Source organism: Oncorhynchus masou, unplaced genomic scaffold, assembly GCF_036934945.1.
Source record: "Oncorhynchus masou masou isolate Uvic2021 unplaced genomic scaffold, UVic_Omas_1.1 unplaced_scaffold_1559, whole genome shotgun sequence".
NCBI classification, from domain to species: domain Eukaryota; kingdom Metazoa; phylum Chordata; class Actinopteri; order Salmoniformes; family Salmonidae; genus Oncorhynchus; species Oncorhynchus masou.
The window spans coordinates 107,732-123,849 of NW_027005647.1; the positions used below are offsets into that span (position 1 = coordinate 107,732).

Genomic DNA, 16,118 nt, shown 5'->3' on the forward strand with positions numbered 1-16,118 from the left:
CAGGACTGACAACTGTAGTGGATCCCAGCCCTGCCCAGGTAAGACACTGTATATCTGCTCAAATACTGTACTGATCAATTCACCTAACGGGCAGTGTAGAACCGAGATTGGGATTCCTTCAAAGCTGACGATAGCCTTTCTCGGAGATCGCATTCATGGTAAAAGCTGCTTAAGCGTAAATTGCCTTTAAAAGTCTGTAGTGAAAAACAAACTGGTCTAATAAACATGGATAAAATGTTTTGTTTTCATGTGCAGAAAAACATGTTAAAAAAAACTCAGTATCTGGATAAATAGTTAACCCATTACACTCGTGGGCCTTTATGGATTGGGCTAAATGGAAATGTTTCTTACAGAAGAAATATGGAAAGTATATGCAAAACCATGATAGCAATTAAAAGGGAACGGTTTGGAGATTATGGGAAAATGATGACTAAAGTTGAGGACACAACAGTTCACCTGACTGACACAAGACTGACTCCAATTTATGTGCATTTTACATTTACTGTACTTTTTGCCGCATTTGTTTCCTTGAAAACAAAATGTAAAAAAAATCAAAGAAGTGTCAACTATAAGGCGCTATTTTTATCTCTCCTTGTTGTTTTGTTTGGAACACAACCCCGCATCCCTCCTTCACACAATTACTGTTGTTGTTTTCGCATTCCAAAAACAGTCCATTATAAATCACAATCTGGGTCAGATGGGCATCATTTGAAAGCTTGTTCTACTGCCAACATGACTAGCTAAATTATAAAATATGTTTTCACAAGGCAATTCAGAGAAGCAGGTCATCATTTTGATACGCATAGAATGCAGTCATGAACAGTGGCGTTCAGTACTTAAGTAAAAATACTTTAAAGTACTACTTAAGTAGTTTTTTGGGGTATCTGTACTTTACTATTTATATTTTTGACAACTTTTACTTTTTCTCCAATACATTCCTAGAGAAAATAATGTACTTTTTACTCCATACATTTTCCTTAACATCCAAAATTACTAGTTACATTTTGAATGCTTTGCAGGACAGGAAAATGGTCTAATTCATGCACTTATCAAGAGAACATCTCCGGTCATCCCTACTGCCTCTGATCTGGCAGACTCACGAAACACAAATGCTTAGTTTGTAAATTATGTCTGAGTGTTGAAGTGTGCTCCTGGCTATCCATAAATGTAAAAAAAAACAAGAAAATCGTGCCGTCAGGTTTGCTTAATATTAGGAATTTGAAATGATTTATACTTGTACTTTTGATACCTACAGTTGAAGTCGGAAGTTTACATACACCTTAGCCAAATACATTTAAACTCAGATTTTCACAATTCCTGACATTTAATACTAGTAAAAATCCCTGTCTTAGGTCAGTTAGGATCACCACTTTATTTTAAGAATGTGAAATGTCAGAATAATAGTAGAGAGAATTATTTATTTCAGCTTTTATTTCTTTCATCATGAGTAGCCTTCCACAAGCTTCCCACAATAAGTTGGGTGGATTTTGGCCCATTCCTCCCAACAGATGAGTGTAACTGGTGTAACTGAGTCAAGTTTGTAGGCCTCCTTGCTCGCACACGCTTTTTCAATTCTGCCAACAAATTTTCTTTAGGATTGAGGTCAGGGCTTTGTGATGGCCACTCCAATACCTTGACTTTGTTGTCCTTAAGCCATAACTTTGGAAGTATGCTTAGGGTCATTGTCAATGTGGAAGACCCATTTGCGACCAAGCTTTAACTTCCTGACTGATGTCTTGAGATGTTGCTTCAATATATCCACATAATTTTCTTCCCTCATGATGCCATCTATTTTGTGTACCCCCACAACATGATGCTGCCACCCCTGTGCTTCACGGTTGGGATGGTATTCTTTGGCTTGCAAGCCTCCCCCTTTTTCCTCCAAACATAACAACGGTTATTATGGCCAAACAGTTCTATTGTTGTTTCATCAGACCAGAGGACATTTCTCCAAAAAGTTTGATCTTTGTCCCAATGTGCAGTTGCAAACCGTAGTCTGGCTTTTTTATGGTGGTTTTGGAGCAGTGGCTTCTTCCTTGCTGAGCGGCCTTTCAGGTTATAGGACTCGTTTTACTGTGGATATAGATACTTTTGTACCTGTTTCCTCCAGCATCTTCACAAGGTCCTTTGCTGTTGATCTGGGATTGATTTGCACTTTTCACACCAAAGTACGTTCATCTCTAGGAGACAGAACGTGTCTCCTTCCTGAGCGGTATGACGACTGCGTGGTCCCATGGTGTTTATACTTGCGTACAGATTTATACCTTCAGGCATTTGGATGAACCAGACAAGGATGAACCAGACTTGTGGAGGTCTACAATTTTTTTTCTGAGGTCTTGGCTGATTTCTTTTGATTTTCCCATGATGTCAAGCAAAGAGGCACTGAGTTTAAAGGTAGGCCTTGAAATACATCCACAGGTACACCCCCAATTGACTCAAATGGAGCCATGACATAAACAGATTTTCCAATCCGTTTAAAGGCACAGTCAACTTAGTGTATGTAAACTTCTGACCCACTGGAATTGTGATACAGTGAATTAGAAGTGAAATAATCTGTCTGTAAACAATTGTTGGGGAAATTACTTGTGTCGTGCACAAAGTAGATGTCCTAACCGACTTGCCAAAACTATAGTTTGTTCACAAGAAATTTGTGGAGTGGTTGAAAAACGAGTTTTAATGACTCCAACCTAAGTGTATGTAAACTTCCAACTTATATTTTTTGCGATTACATTTACTTCTGATACTTAAGTACATTTAATAATTTTACTCAAGAAGTATTTTACTGAGTAACTTTCACTTTTACTTCGTTTTCGTTTTAAGGTATCGATATTTTTACTCAAGTATGACAGTTGGGTACTTTTCCCACCACTGGCCATGAATGTATTCTGCTGCGTGGTCCACGGAACATGTTGACAATGTAACTAACATAGACTCATTCTGTTCAGGACAACCCAGGGTATAACGCCATCTCATAACTAACATAGACTCATTCTGTTCAGGACAACCCAGGGTATAACGCCATGTCATCTCATAACTAACATAGACTCATTCTGTTCAGGACAACCCAGGGTATAACGCCATGTCATCTCATAACTAACATAGACTCATTCTGTTCAGGACAACCCAGGGTATAACGCCATCTCATAACTAACATAGACTCATTCTGTTCAGGACAACAGGGTATAAGCCATCTCATAACTAACATAGACTCATTCTGTTCAGGACAACCCAGGGTATAACGCCATGTCATCTCATAACTAACATAGACTCATTCTGTTCAGGACAACCCAGGGTATAACGCCATGTCATCTCATAACTAACATAGGCTCATTCTGTTCAGGACAACCCAGGGTATAACACCATGTCATCTCATAACTAACATAGACTCATTCTGTTCAGGACAACCCAGGGTATAACACCATGTCATCTCATAACTAACATAGACTCATTCTGTTCAGGACAACCCAGGGTATAACACCATGTCATCTCATAACTAACATAGACTCATTCTGTTCAGGACAACCCAGGGTATAACGCCATGTCATAACTAACAGACTCATTCTGTTCAGGACAACCCAGGGTATAACGCCATGTCATAACTAACAGACTCATTCTGTTCAGGACAACCCAGGGTATAACACCATGTCATCTCATAACTAACATAGGCTCATTCTGTTCAGGACAACCCAGGGTATAACGCCATCTCATAACTAACATAGGCTCATTCTGTTCAGGACAACCCAGGGTATAACACCATGTCATAACTAACATAGACTCATTCTGTTCAGGACAACCCAGGGTATAACGCCATGTCATAACTAACATAGGTTCATTCTGTTCAGGACAACCCAGGGTATAACGCCATGTCATCTCATAACTAACATAGGTTCATTCTGTTCAGGACAACCCAGGGTATAACGCCATGTCATAACTAACAGACTCATTCTGTTCAGGACAACCCAGGGTATAACACCATGTCATAACTAACATAGACTCATTCTGTTCAGGACAACCCAGGGTATAACACCATGTCATAACTAACATAGACTCATTCTGTTCAGGACAACCCAGGGTATAACACCATGTCATAACTAACATAGGTTCATTCTGTTCAGGACAACCCAGGGTATAACGCCATGTCATCTCATAACTAACATAGACTCATTCTGTTCAGGACAACCCAGGGTATAACACCATGTCATCTCATAACTAACATAGACTCATTCTGTTCAGGACAACCCAGGGTATAACACCATGTCATCTCATAACTAACATAGACTCATTCTGTTCAGGACAACCCAGGGTATAACACCATGTCATAACTAACATAGACTCATTCTGTTCAGGACAACCCAGGGTATAACGCCATGTCATCTCATAACTAACATAGACTCATTCTGTTCAGGACAACCCAGGGTATAACGCCATGTCATCTCATAACTAACATAGACTCATTCTGTTCAGGACAACCCAGGGTATAACGCCATGTCATCTCATAACTAACATAGACTCATTCTGTTCAGGACAACCCAGGGTATAACACCATGTCATCTCATAACTAACATAGACTCATTCTGTTCAGGACAACCCAGGGTATAACACCATGTCATCTCATAACTAACATAGGCTCATTCTGTTCAGGACAACCCAGGGTATAACACCCATCTCATAACTCATAACTAACATAGACTCATTCTGTTCAGGACAACCCAGGGTATAACACCATGTCATCTCATAACTAACATAGACTCATTCTGTTCAGGACAACCCAGGGTATAACACCATGTCATCTCATAACTAACATAGACTCATTCTGTTCAGGACAACCCAGGGTATAACGCCATGTCATCTCATAACTAACATAGACTCATTCTGTTCAGGACAACCCAGGGTATAACACCATGTCATCTCATAACTAACATAGACTCATTCTGTTCAGGACAACCCAGGGTATAACGCCATCTCATAACTAACATAGACTCATTCTGTTCAGGACAACCCAGGGTATAACGCCATGTCATCTCATAACTAACATAGACTCATTCTGTTCAGGACAACCCAGGGTATAACGCCATGTCATCTCATAACTAACATAGACTCATTCTGTTCAGGACAACCCAGGGTATAACACCATGTCATCTCATAACTAACATAGACTCATTCTGTTCAGGACAACCCAGGGTATAACGCCATCTCTCATAACTAACATAGACTCATTCTGTTCAGGACAACCCAGGGTATAACGCCATGTCATCTCATAACTAACATAGACTCATTCTGTTCAGGACAACCCAGGGTATAACGCCATGTCATCTCATAACATAACTAACATAGGCTCATTCTGTTCAGGACAACCCAGGGTATAACACCATGTCATCTCATAACTAACATAGACTCATTCTGTTCAGGACAACCCAGGGTATAACACCATGTCATCTCATAACTAACATAGACTCATTCTGTTCAGGACAACCCAGGGTATAACGCCATGTCATAACTAACAGACTCATTCTGTTCAGGACAACCCAGGGTATAACACCATGTCATCTCATAACTAACATAGGCTCATTCTGTTCAGGACAACCCAGGGTATAACGCCATGTCATCTCATAACTAACATAGGCTCATTCTGTTCAGGACAACCCAGGGTATAACGCCATGTCATCTCATAACTAACATAGGCTCATTCTGTTCAGGACAACCCAGGGTATAACGCCATCTCATAACTAACATAGGCTCATTCTGTTCAGGACAACCCAGGGTATAACACCATGTCATAACTAACATAGACTCATTCTGTTCAGGACAACCCAGGGTATAACACCATGTCATAACTCATAACTCAGGACAACATAGGTTCATTCATAGGTTCATTCTGTTCAGGACAACCCAGGGTATAACGCCATGTCATCTCATAACTAACATAGACTCATTCTGTTCAGGACAACCCAGGGTATAACACCATGTCATCTCATAACTAACAGACTCATTCTGTTCAGGACAACCCAGGGTATAACACCATGTCATCTCATAACTAACATAGACTCATTCTGTTCAGGACAACCCAGGGTATAACACCATGTCATCTCATAACTAACATAGACTCATTCTGTTCAGGACAACCCAGGGTATAACACCATGTCATCTCATAACTAACATAGACTCATTCTGTTCAGGACAACCCAGGGTATAACACCATGTCATCTCATAACTAACATAGACTCATTCTGTTCAGGACAACCCAGGGGTATAACAACCCAGGGTATAACACCATGTCATCTCATAACTAACATAGACTCATTCTGTTCAGGACAACCCAGGGTATAACATCCATAACTAACATAGACTCATTCATAACTAACATAGTCATCTCATAACTCATTCTGTTCAGGACAACCCAGGGTATAACACCATGTCATCTCATAACTAACATAGACTCATTCTGTTCAGGACAACCCAGGGTATAACGCCATGTCATCTCATAACTAACATAGACTCATTCTGTTCAGGACAACCCAGGGTATAACACCATGTCATCTCATAACTAACATAGACTCATTCTGTTCAGGACAACCCAGGGTATAACACCATGTCATCTCATAACTAACATAGACTCATTCTGTTCAGGACAACCCAGGGTATAACGCATGTCATCTCATAACTAACATAGACTCATTCTGTTCAGGACAACCCAGGGTATAACGCCATGTCATCTCATAACTAACATAGACTCATTCTGTTCAGGACAACCCAGGGTATAACGCCATGTCATCTCATAACTAACATAGACTCTCATAACAACAGGGTATAAGCCATGTCATCTCATAACTAACATAGACTCATTCTGTTCAGGACAACCCAGGGTATAACGCCATGTCATCTCATAACTAACATAGACTCATTCTGTTCAGGACAACCCAGGGTATAACGCCATCTCATAACTAACATAGACTCATTCTGTTCAGGACAACCCAGGGTATAACACCATGTCATAACTAACATAGACTCATTCTGTTCAGGACAACCCAGGGTATAACACCATGTCATCTCATAACTAACATAGACTCATTCTGTTCAGGACAACCCAGGGTATAACACCATGTCATCTCATAACTAACATAGGCTCATTCTGTTCAGGACAACCCAGGGTATAACACCATGTCATCTCATAACTAACATAGACTCATTCTGTTCAGGACAACCCAGGGTATAACACCATGTCATCTCATAACTAACATAGACTCATTCTGTTCAGGACAACCCAGGGTATAACGCCATGTCATCTCATAACTAACATAGACTCATTCTGTTCAGGACAACCCAGGGTATAACACCATGTCATCTCATAACTAACATAGACTCATTCTGTTCAGGACAACCCAGGGAATAACACCATGTCATCTCATAACTAACATAGACTCATTCTGTTCAGGACAACCCAGGGTATAACGCCATGTCATCTTGTAACTAACATAGACTCATTCTGTTCAGGACAACCCAGGGTATAACACCATGTCATCTCATAACTAACATAGACTCATTCTGTTCAGGACAACCCAGGGTATAACGCCATGTCATCTTGTAACTAACAGACTCATTCTGTTCAGGACAACCCAGGGTATAACGCCATGTCATCTCATAACTAACATAGACTCATTCTGTTCAGGACAACCCAGGGTATAACGCCATCTCATAACTAACATAGACTCATTCTGTTCAGGACAACCCAGGGTATAACACCATGTCATCTCATAACTAACATAGACTCATTCTGTTCAGGACAACCCAGGGTATAACGCCATGTCATCTCATAACTAACATAGACTCATTCTGTTCAGGACAACCCAGGGTATAACACCATGTCATCTTGTAACTAACATAGACTCATTCTGTTCAGGACAACCCAGGGTATAACACCATGTCATCTTGTAACTAACATAGACTCATTCTGTTCAGGACAACCCAGGGTATAACACCATGTCATCTTGTAACTAACTGTACGTCACCATAGTGATCATAAACATTGACACTATATGACATGAGTTTTATGATATGGAAATGTGAAGTGCGCATTTGGACTCACGGGTGTTTGGCTAGCTTGTATGATGTCAAAGTGGTATTTATTATAATTCTCAATGTATCCTCTTTCAAAATACATCGCGTCCTCGTAATTTACAGCATTCCCCTCACTCAGACAACAACAAATGTGAAAAAGTTGCCTAATTACCTGGAGGGATGGGGGACAACTTCTTGTTGCGCGTGGTGCACAAGTTCAGAACGTCTGTCAGTCGGAACCCATACAGAGCTGTGAAGCGCAGAGCCAGAGCTGTATAACATGTTACTATACAGCCACTGTGCTCCAATGTAGGTGCTTATCAGTGTCCAAATCAGCCATTTTTGTGTGTGTGTGTGTGTGTCCAGTGAAAGGAACCTGGACGTGCTGGGCGTCATGGTCTCACTGCTCCGCCAACTGTGGAGGTGGGCACTACCAGCGTACCCGTACCTGTAGCAACCCTGCCCCCACCAACGGAGGTGACATCTGCATCGGCCTGCACACTGAAGAGGCCCTGTGCAACACACACACCTGTGAAGGTATGCAGAATGTACAGATTCACAGATGACAGATATGCAGCACTCAGTCATACACAGATACACAACATTCAATCATATCCTGCACAGGTACACATATTTGCGGCATTCGTTCATACAAATATTGTTTTAAAAATGTTCAGCATTCAAAGTAACTCATTTAATTTAAATGATGGTGTATAAGTCATGTTAAGGTTATGTAGCTGCTATGCTGAGTTTACTGTGGCTTTGCTTTGACTTATAGTGGTACCACAACTCATCGTCCTCTCTTCTCTCCGTCCACCCTCTCCTCTCTCTCCTCCAACCCCCTCCACTCCTCATCTGCTGTTCCTCCAGGTGGCTGGCTGCTGTGGTCAGAGTGGGGGGAGTGTGACGAGGAGGGGCTGCAGCATCGCAGCAGGGAGTGTGGGGAACGGGAGGCAGACCCCAGCCTGTGTCAGGGCAATGCCACCGCGAGCAGGCCCTGCCAGCCCCCCGAGGTGCCAGGTCAGTCCCCAACATTTAGAACACACTGCTAAATAGCCAGCTGACCATCACTTTATGGGCAGTGCTTGGTTGGTTTTGCTGCAGAAAATGGTACTCTGTGATTGTGGGGAGCTTTGACTCTATTGGCTGGTTGAATTGTGCATTGCAGTAACAGTCTGTTTCTCTCTCGGTTCCTCCCCATTTATTTCCTCTTCTTCTATCTATTTTTCTCTCTCTATATTTTTCTCCGCAGTCGTTCTGCCTGGACAGGATAACGATCAGCGCTGTGGGGGTAAGTGACTTACGAGATTCCCCTCCCCCATCCCAGTGGGGGGTTACAGGGACCCCAAGGACATGGAGCGTGACTCTCGCCACCCCCTTTTCCCCCCTCTCCACTTGTTTTACGCCCGTCCCACTCCTGTTGCATCACAAATGAACCATCGCCACCCTGATTACACACAATGCTATCATTCCTAAAAGCTTTAGGCCTACATCCAATCAGATCAAGCGTTAACGGGCAATAGCAAATACCCGCAGCTGATATTTTGGCGGTGTCGGAGATGTAACTGTGTTGGAGCTGTCAAATCAGGGAGCAGCTGCTATTGGTCATTGTCCAGAAGCCACACCCCGTCCCACTCGCATTACAAGTTCACAATGACAAAGTGTAGAATGTATAGAAATAATTGCTCTCAAATCAAAAATCATTAAACAAAAATAATGAGGATTTCTATCAGCCTAATCAAGGTGTAGATGACATCTCACATTCCAGTGTTAAAACTTCTAAACAAGGCTGCAAGGGATTTCTCTTAATGCGACACTGTTCAGCCAATGGCAATGTCTGCTTTAGGAATGATGCCAGGAGCCGCTTGTGGATCTGACAGCTCTAACACAGTTCCAACTCTGACACTGTCAAAACAACCACTATGTGGATGTAGGCTCAAGCAGATCTGATTGACTAAAGCCTTGTTCACATTGGCAGTTTGAAGTGATTCAAATTTTTTAAAAATCCACATCTGGTCCGAATCTGTTATTTTTCCTGCAGTCTGAACAGCCAAAAAGTAAATGGAATCAAATATTTCAAGACATATTTCAAACCACCTTTGTAGGTGGTTTGCAATCAGATGCAAATCTGATTCCTGGCTGTGCAACTTCTGTCTGAACGGTCAAATTTGATTTATTTGGTAAATATTGTTGCTTACTAACTAGTGGGTTGACAGTTTTGACAAGACCATGTGGAAGCTAATTAGCTTGTTAATTTAAGAAGAATTTACTGAATGTGCTAGAAAGCTAAACAGCTAGCTAGCTGACGGCTGTGGCTAGCTGGCTGACTGCTGTGGCTAGCTAGCTGACGGCTGTGGCTAGCTAGCTGACGGCTGTGGCTAGCTAGCTGATGGCTGTGGCTAGCTAGCTGACGGCTGTGGCTAGCCGAAAAGGATTAGTTTTAAAAGTTGGATCATGTTATCCTTTGAGGTTTTAAAAAAAAGTGTTCTTCCTCTATGAATTTGAACATTCAAAACAACAGGGAGGCATTGTTGTCACCTTAGCTTGCTAGATAACTTCTGAGTGATAGGAAGCACGAGCACCACCAATCAGGCTACACCACCGCGCACACATCCGTTGTTACTATGACAACTAGCATAGCAACGTCAGCAAATGACTGCTGTCTGAACACACACAAATCTGATTTGGTCACTTGTAACTTGCTGTTTGGACAGTCAGTATTCCAAAACAGATTTGAAGAACTAATTTGAGTCTCAAGGCGTGCAGTGTGAACAAGGCTTTAGTTTCAGTATGATTCTTGGTCTTTTGAGCGGATCCTCTCATGACAAAAACGTTATGGAGCTATTGCAATGTTGCGAGTAGACCTGGGTTCAAATACTATTTGTAATCTTTCCAAGACCAGGGTTCACACTTTTAGAAATGTTCCATTTAGCCAGGAAAGCTCAATTAAGCACAGATAAGGCATTTTAACTGATTTCAAATAGTATTTGAAACCAGGTCTGATCACTAGCTTAGCTGCACTTAGCCTTCAAAACAGGTTTGAACTCACAATTTTTAGGGAACATGACTACATTGCCAAAACAGACACATTGTTACATATTAAATCAATGATGATGTAGTAAATAATACCAATGATATTCAAACTCTGTCCCTTTCTCTGTCCTCCCACCAGCCTTCTCTCTGTTCCACCTGATGGCCATGGGAGCGTTGTGTTTCTTTGCAGCGGTGGGGCTGTCGGTCCTGGTCTACGCCTACTGCCAACGACTCCACAAGCCCTCCCAGGAGTCAGCCGTCATCCACCCCACCACGCCCAACCACCTCAGCTATAAGGGCAACACGACGCCAAAGAACGAGAAGTACACCCCCATGGAGTTCAAGGTGGAGTATTCCACTCTTTCTACCCCCCCCCCCCACACACACACGCACACACACACACACACACTTACACACAGGGAATGGAACAATCTGTTAGGGCAGAGTCAGACCTGCATCGGGCGAGCCCAATCAAGCCGGGATGAAGAATTTGAAAGATAGTAAATATTATTTGAACATAGGTCTGCTTCAAATACCAAATATCAGACCTCAAATGGTCAGGTCATTGTAGTCCTTGCTTGTCTGATTGTGCCTATTTTGCTCTTTGGTAGAATGGCAGAGAGACAGTGTCCGTCCGTCCTTCCTGCCCTTGTGATGTCCCAGTGATATACCGTCTGTTTTCCTCCCACTCTTTATTAATGTGTTCATTAGCCTGTTAACCTATCAGAAAGGAGGGCGAGACTCACACAGCTGTGTTTGATTAATCGAGCCATTACTTGAATTAATTAACTAACGTCTGCTCTTTGGCTGTCTCCTCATACACACACACACACACACACACACACACACACACACACACACACACACACACACACACACACACACACACACACACACACACACACACACACACACACACACACACACACACACACACACACACACACACACAAACCATCCCTCATGTCCTTCCTGTGTCTTCCTCTCGCCATGGTTACCAGCAATTACCACCATGGTTTGTCTATCTGAGACCCCCTAGAGGGATCGGTAGTCCATCTGTGTGTGATTGATCGTGTCTACTTGTTGATACAGTTTTATGTATTATACTATCTCTGTGTGATTGATCGGGTCTGTGTGTGATTGATCGTGTCTACTTGTTGATACAGTTTTATGTATTATACTATCTCTGTGTGATTGATCGGGTCTGTGTGTGAAGATACAGTATGATGTAACTGTGGGAGAGAATCTCAATTGCATACTCCTTGTGTCCTCGCCTCTGTCTCAAAACCCAAAGCCAGAGGTCCCGCCCCTTGACCTTCTTCACCAATGGGTTTTGAGAAGGAGGCGAGGAGAGAGATTCTGTTAGTGGGTGGTACAGTAGGGCGTTGCAGGGAAGTGGAACTGGAAACAAAAATGAGCTTTCTCATTGGACGAGATCAGGTAGCACCTCCTGCCTTTAGAAACGTTTTCTCCCATGTTGCACCTACTGATCACCCCCTGTTCTGTTCCCTTCTGTCTTCCACAGACGCTGAACAAGAACAACCTTCTCCCGGACGAGAGCTGCAACTTCTTCCCCTCGTCCCTCTCGCCCCTCCCCTCTCTCCCCCAGAATAACGCTTACACCACCACCTACTACCCTGCACCCCTGGGCAAATACGACCACCCCTTCCACCCCGACTCACCTTGCAGGAACTATATGCACCACAGTTGAGACAGGACCCCCCCCCCCAACTCTCTTCTCTATGGGAAGTTGGAAACACTCCTGCACCCCAGACCCTTCACCGTTTCCTCTCCTCTCTCCTCTCCTCTATTGAGTGTGTGCTTTGCTACAGTGAGGGGGAGCTGTGTTGACGACCGGGCAGACCTTTGAACTGGGTGTGTCCTCTCAAGGTCCGAACCATGCACGTTCTTCTCAATCACCAGTGCGGGCGGAGGTTGAACTGTCCCTGTCAACCAACAGGAGAATAATTTCGTATCATTGTGACTGTTCAGTTGATATGACTGTTTTATGACGTTGTTTTTCTACTCTACTGTGCAGTACAGCAACTCATCTCAAGAGGAGGAAGTAGACTGGACCATGTGGAATGCTGGGAGTTGGAGTCTTATGAGGGAGCTGGGCTGTAGCAGCCTTATGGTTCAGTATGGAGATTCACTACTTGTGGAATCTGTTCTAAAACAACGCTGTTAAGGGTCTCCTGTAAAACCCTACGGTATCAGATCATGTATATCACAGAAACCCACAGACTTCACATTTGATCTGAGGAGAATATAAGACATTGTGGCTGGTTTGTATTCGATATAGACGGCAAACTCAACCGTTCCCAAAGGATACCGTACCGGAATATGCTGACCAAGACACCTTCCAGCTCTAAACACCGGCTTTATGATGGTGAAAATGCAGAACTCAATGACACTGACAGTATGGGCACGTTTGTCATGCTTCTGCTCACCAACTTGTTTCTCCTGTCTGTTTGGACACGCTGCATCAGATTAGCCTCATGGTCAGGTGCCCCCGCAGTGTGGACGAACAGAGAGGGAAAGGGAGTGAGGGGCTGGTACTGCTTTCATCTGAGCAGCCCAAGGACTTCTGGGTCACGTCCCAAATGGCACCCTATTCCCTATATAGTGCACTACTTTTGACTAGAGCCCAATGGGCCCTGGTTGAAAGGAGTGCACTATGTAGGGAATATGGAACCAAATGGGACGTGACCATGGCCTCTGAAAGGGTTTATAATCCTGTAACTACCTGCACCGACACCCAAAAATGACAATAGCGGGGATTCAGAGTCGTTGTAAAAGGAGCAATTTTGAGAAAAAACATGTATTTTGAACAACCCAGATACTCAGCGATCCTGTCTCACCACCCTCATCCCTTCAAATGGTTTGCTGTCTCACCACCCTCATCCCTTAAAATGGATCGCTGTCTCACCACCCTCATCCCTTCAAATGGTTCACTGTCTAACCACCCTCATCCCTTCAAATAGTTCGCTGTCTCACCACCCTCATCCCTTCAAATGGATCGCTGTCTCACCACCCTCATCCCTTCAAATGGATTGCTGTCTCACCACCCTCATCCCTTCAAATGGATCGCTGTCTCACCACCCTCATCCCTTCAAATGGTTCGCTGTCTCACCACCCTCATCCATTCAAATGGTTCGCTGTCTCACCACCCTCATCCCTTCAAATGGTTCGCTGTCTCACCACCCTCATCCCTTCAAATGGTTCGCTGTCTCACCACCCTCATCCCTTCAAATGGTTCGCTGTCTAACCACCCTCATCCCTTCAAATGGATCGCTGCCTCACCACCCTCATCCCTTCAAATGGTTCGCTGTCTCACCACCCTCATCCCTTCAAATGGTTCGCTGTCTAACCACCCTCATCCCTTCAAATGGTTCGCTGTCTCACCACCCTCATCCCTTCAAATGGTTCGCTGTCTCACCACCCTCATCCCTTCAAATGGTTCGCTGTCTAACCACCCTCATCCCTTCAAATGGTTCGCTGTCTAACCACCCTCATCCCTTCAAATGGTTCGCTGTCTCACCACCCTCATCCCTTCAAATGGTTCGCTGTCTCACCACCCTCATCCCTTCAAATGGTTCGCTGTCTAACCACCCTCATCCCTTCAAATGGTTCGCTGTCTAACCACCCTCATCCCTTCAAATGGTTCGCTGTCTCACCACCCTCATCCCTTCAAATGGATAGCTGTCTCACCACCCTCATCCCTTCAAATGGATCGCTGTCTCAACACCCTCATCCCTTCAAATGGATCGCTGTCTCAACACCCTCATCCCTTCAAATGGATCGCTGTCTCACCACCCTCATCCCTTCAACTGGTTTGCTGTCTCACCACCCTCATCCCTTCAAATGGTAAGATGTTTCACCACCCTCATCCCTTCAACTGGTTAGCTGTCTCACCACCCTCATCCCTTCAAATGGATCGCTGTCTCACCACCCTCATCCCTTCAAATGGATCGCTGCCTCACCACCCTCATCCCTTCAAATGGTTCGCTGTCTCACCACCCTCATCCCTTCAAATGGTTCGCTGTCTCACCACCCTCATCCCTTCAAATGGTTCGTTGTCTCACCACCCTCATCCCTTCAAATAGTTCGCTGTCTCACCACCCTCATCCCTTCAAATGGTTCGTTGTCTCACCACCCTCATCCCTTCAAATAGTTCGCTGTCTCACCACCCTCATCCCTTCAAATAGTTCGCTGTCTCACCACCCTCATCCCTTCAAATAGTTCGCTGTCTCACCACCCTCATCCCTTCAAATGGATCGCTGTCTCACCACCCTCATCCCTTCAAATGGATCGCTGTCTCACCACCCTCATCCCTTCAAATGGATCGCTGTCTCACCACCCTCATCCCTTCAAATGGTTCGTTGTCTCACCACCCTCATCCCTTCAAATAGTTCGCTGTCTCACCACCTTCATCCCTTCAAATAGTTCGCTGTCTCACCACCCTCATCCCTTCAAATAGTTCGCTGTCTCACCACCCTCATCCCTTCAAATAGTTCGCTGTCTCACCACCCTCATCCCTTCAAATGGATCGCTGTCCCACCACCCTCATCCCTTCAAATGGATAAATGGATGCATCAAATTGGAAATGTGGGGAAATGATCTGTAAACCAAACCTTGACGTGAAGCATGATGAATACAGTTAGTGTGTAAGGGCACTGTTTCATCATCATGCTACAGGAAAATGTGTTTGTCATGTTGGTATGATGACATGGGTATGGAATGGGGGCAGATAAGATCATCACCTGGATTACAATACTGGATCACTCAGCACCTCCTCCACTAGATCACAATACTGGATCACTCAGCACCTCCTCCACTAGATCACAATACTGGATCACTCAGCACCTCCTCCACTAGATCACAATACTGGATCACTCAGCACCTCCTCCACTAGATCACAATACTGGATCACTCAGCACCTCCTCCACTAGATCACTAAATGACACTGAGCTGATGGTAGGCCATCTTCACCTAAATGACACTGAGCTGATGGTAGGACATCTTCACCT

General features: G+C 43.9%; 1 protein-coding gene across 1 annotated transcript in view; it reads left to right on the forward strand.

Moving 5' to 3' along the window:
• Positions 1 to 14,422, forward strand: part of LOC135531223 (semaphorin-5B-like) — a 120,046-nt gene extending 105,624 nt beyond the window's left edge. Inside the window, exons 18-22 of the mRNA XM_064959345.1 lie at positions 8,422 to 8,592; positions 8,926 to 9,075; positions 9,308 to 9,346; positions 11,228 to 11,433; positions 12,614 to 14,422. Of these exons, the coding sequence (XP_064815417.1) occupies positions 8,422 to 8,592; positions 8,926 to 9,075; positions 9,308 to 9,346; positions 11,228 to 11,433; positions 12,614 to 12,799 (752 nt within the window). The 3' untranslated portion in view covers positions 12,800 to 14,422. The remainder of the gene's footprint in view (positions 1 to 8,421; positions 8,593 to 8,925; positions 9,076 to 9,307; positions 9,347 to 11,227; positions 11,434 to 12,613) is intronic.
• The last annotated feature ends 1,696 nt before the right edge of the window (positions 14,423 to 16,118 follow it).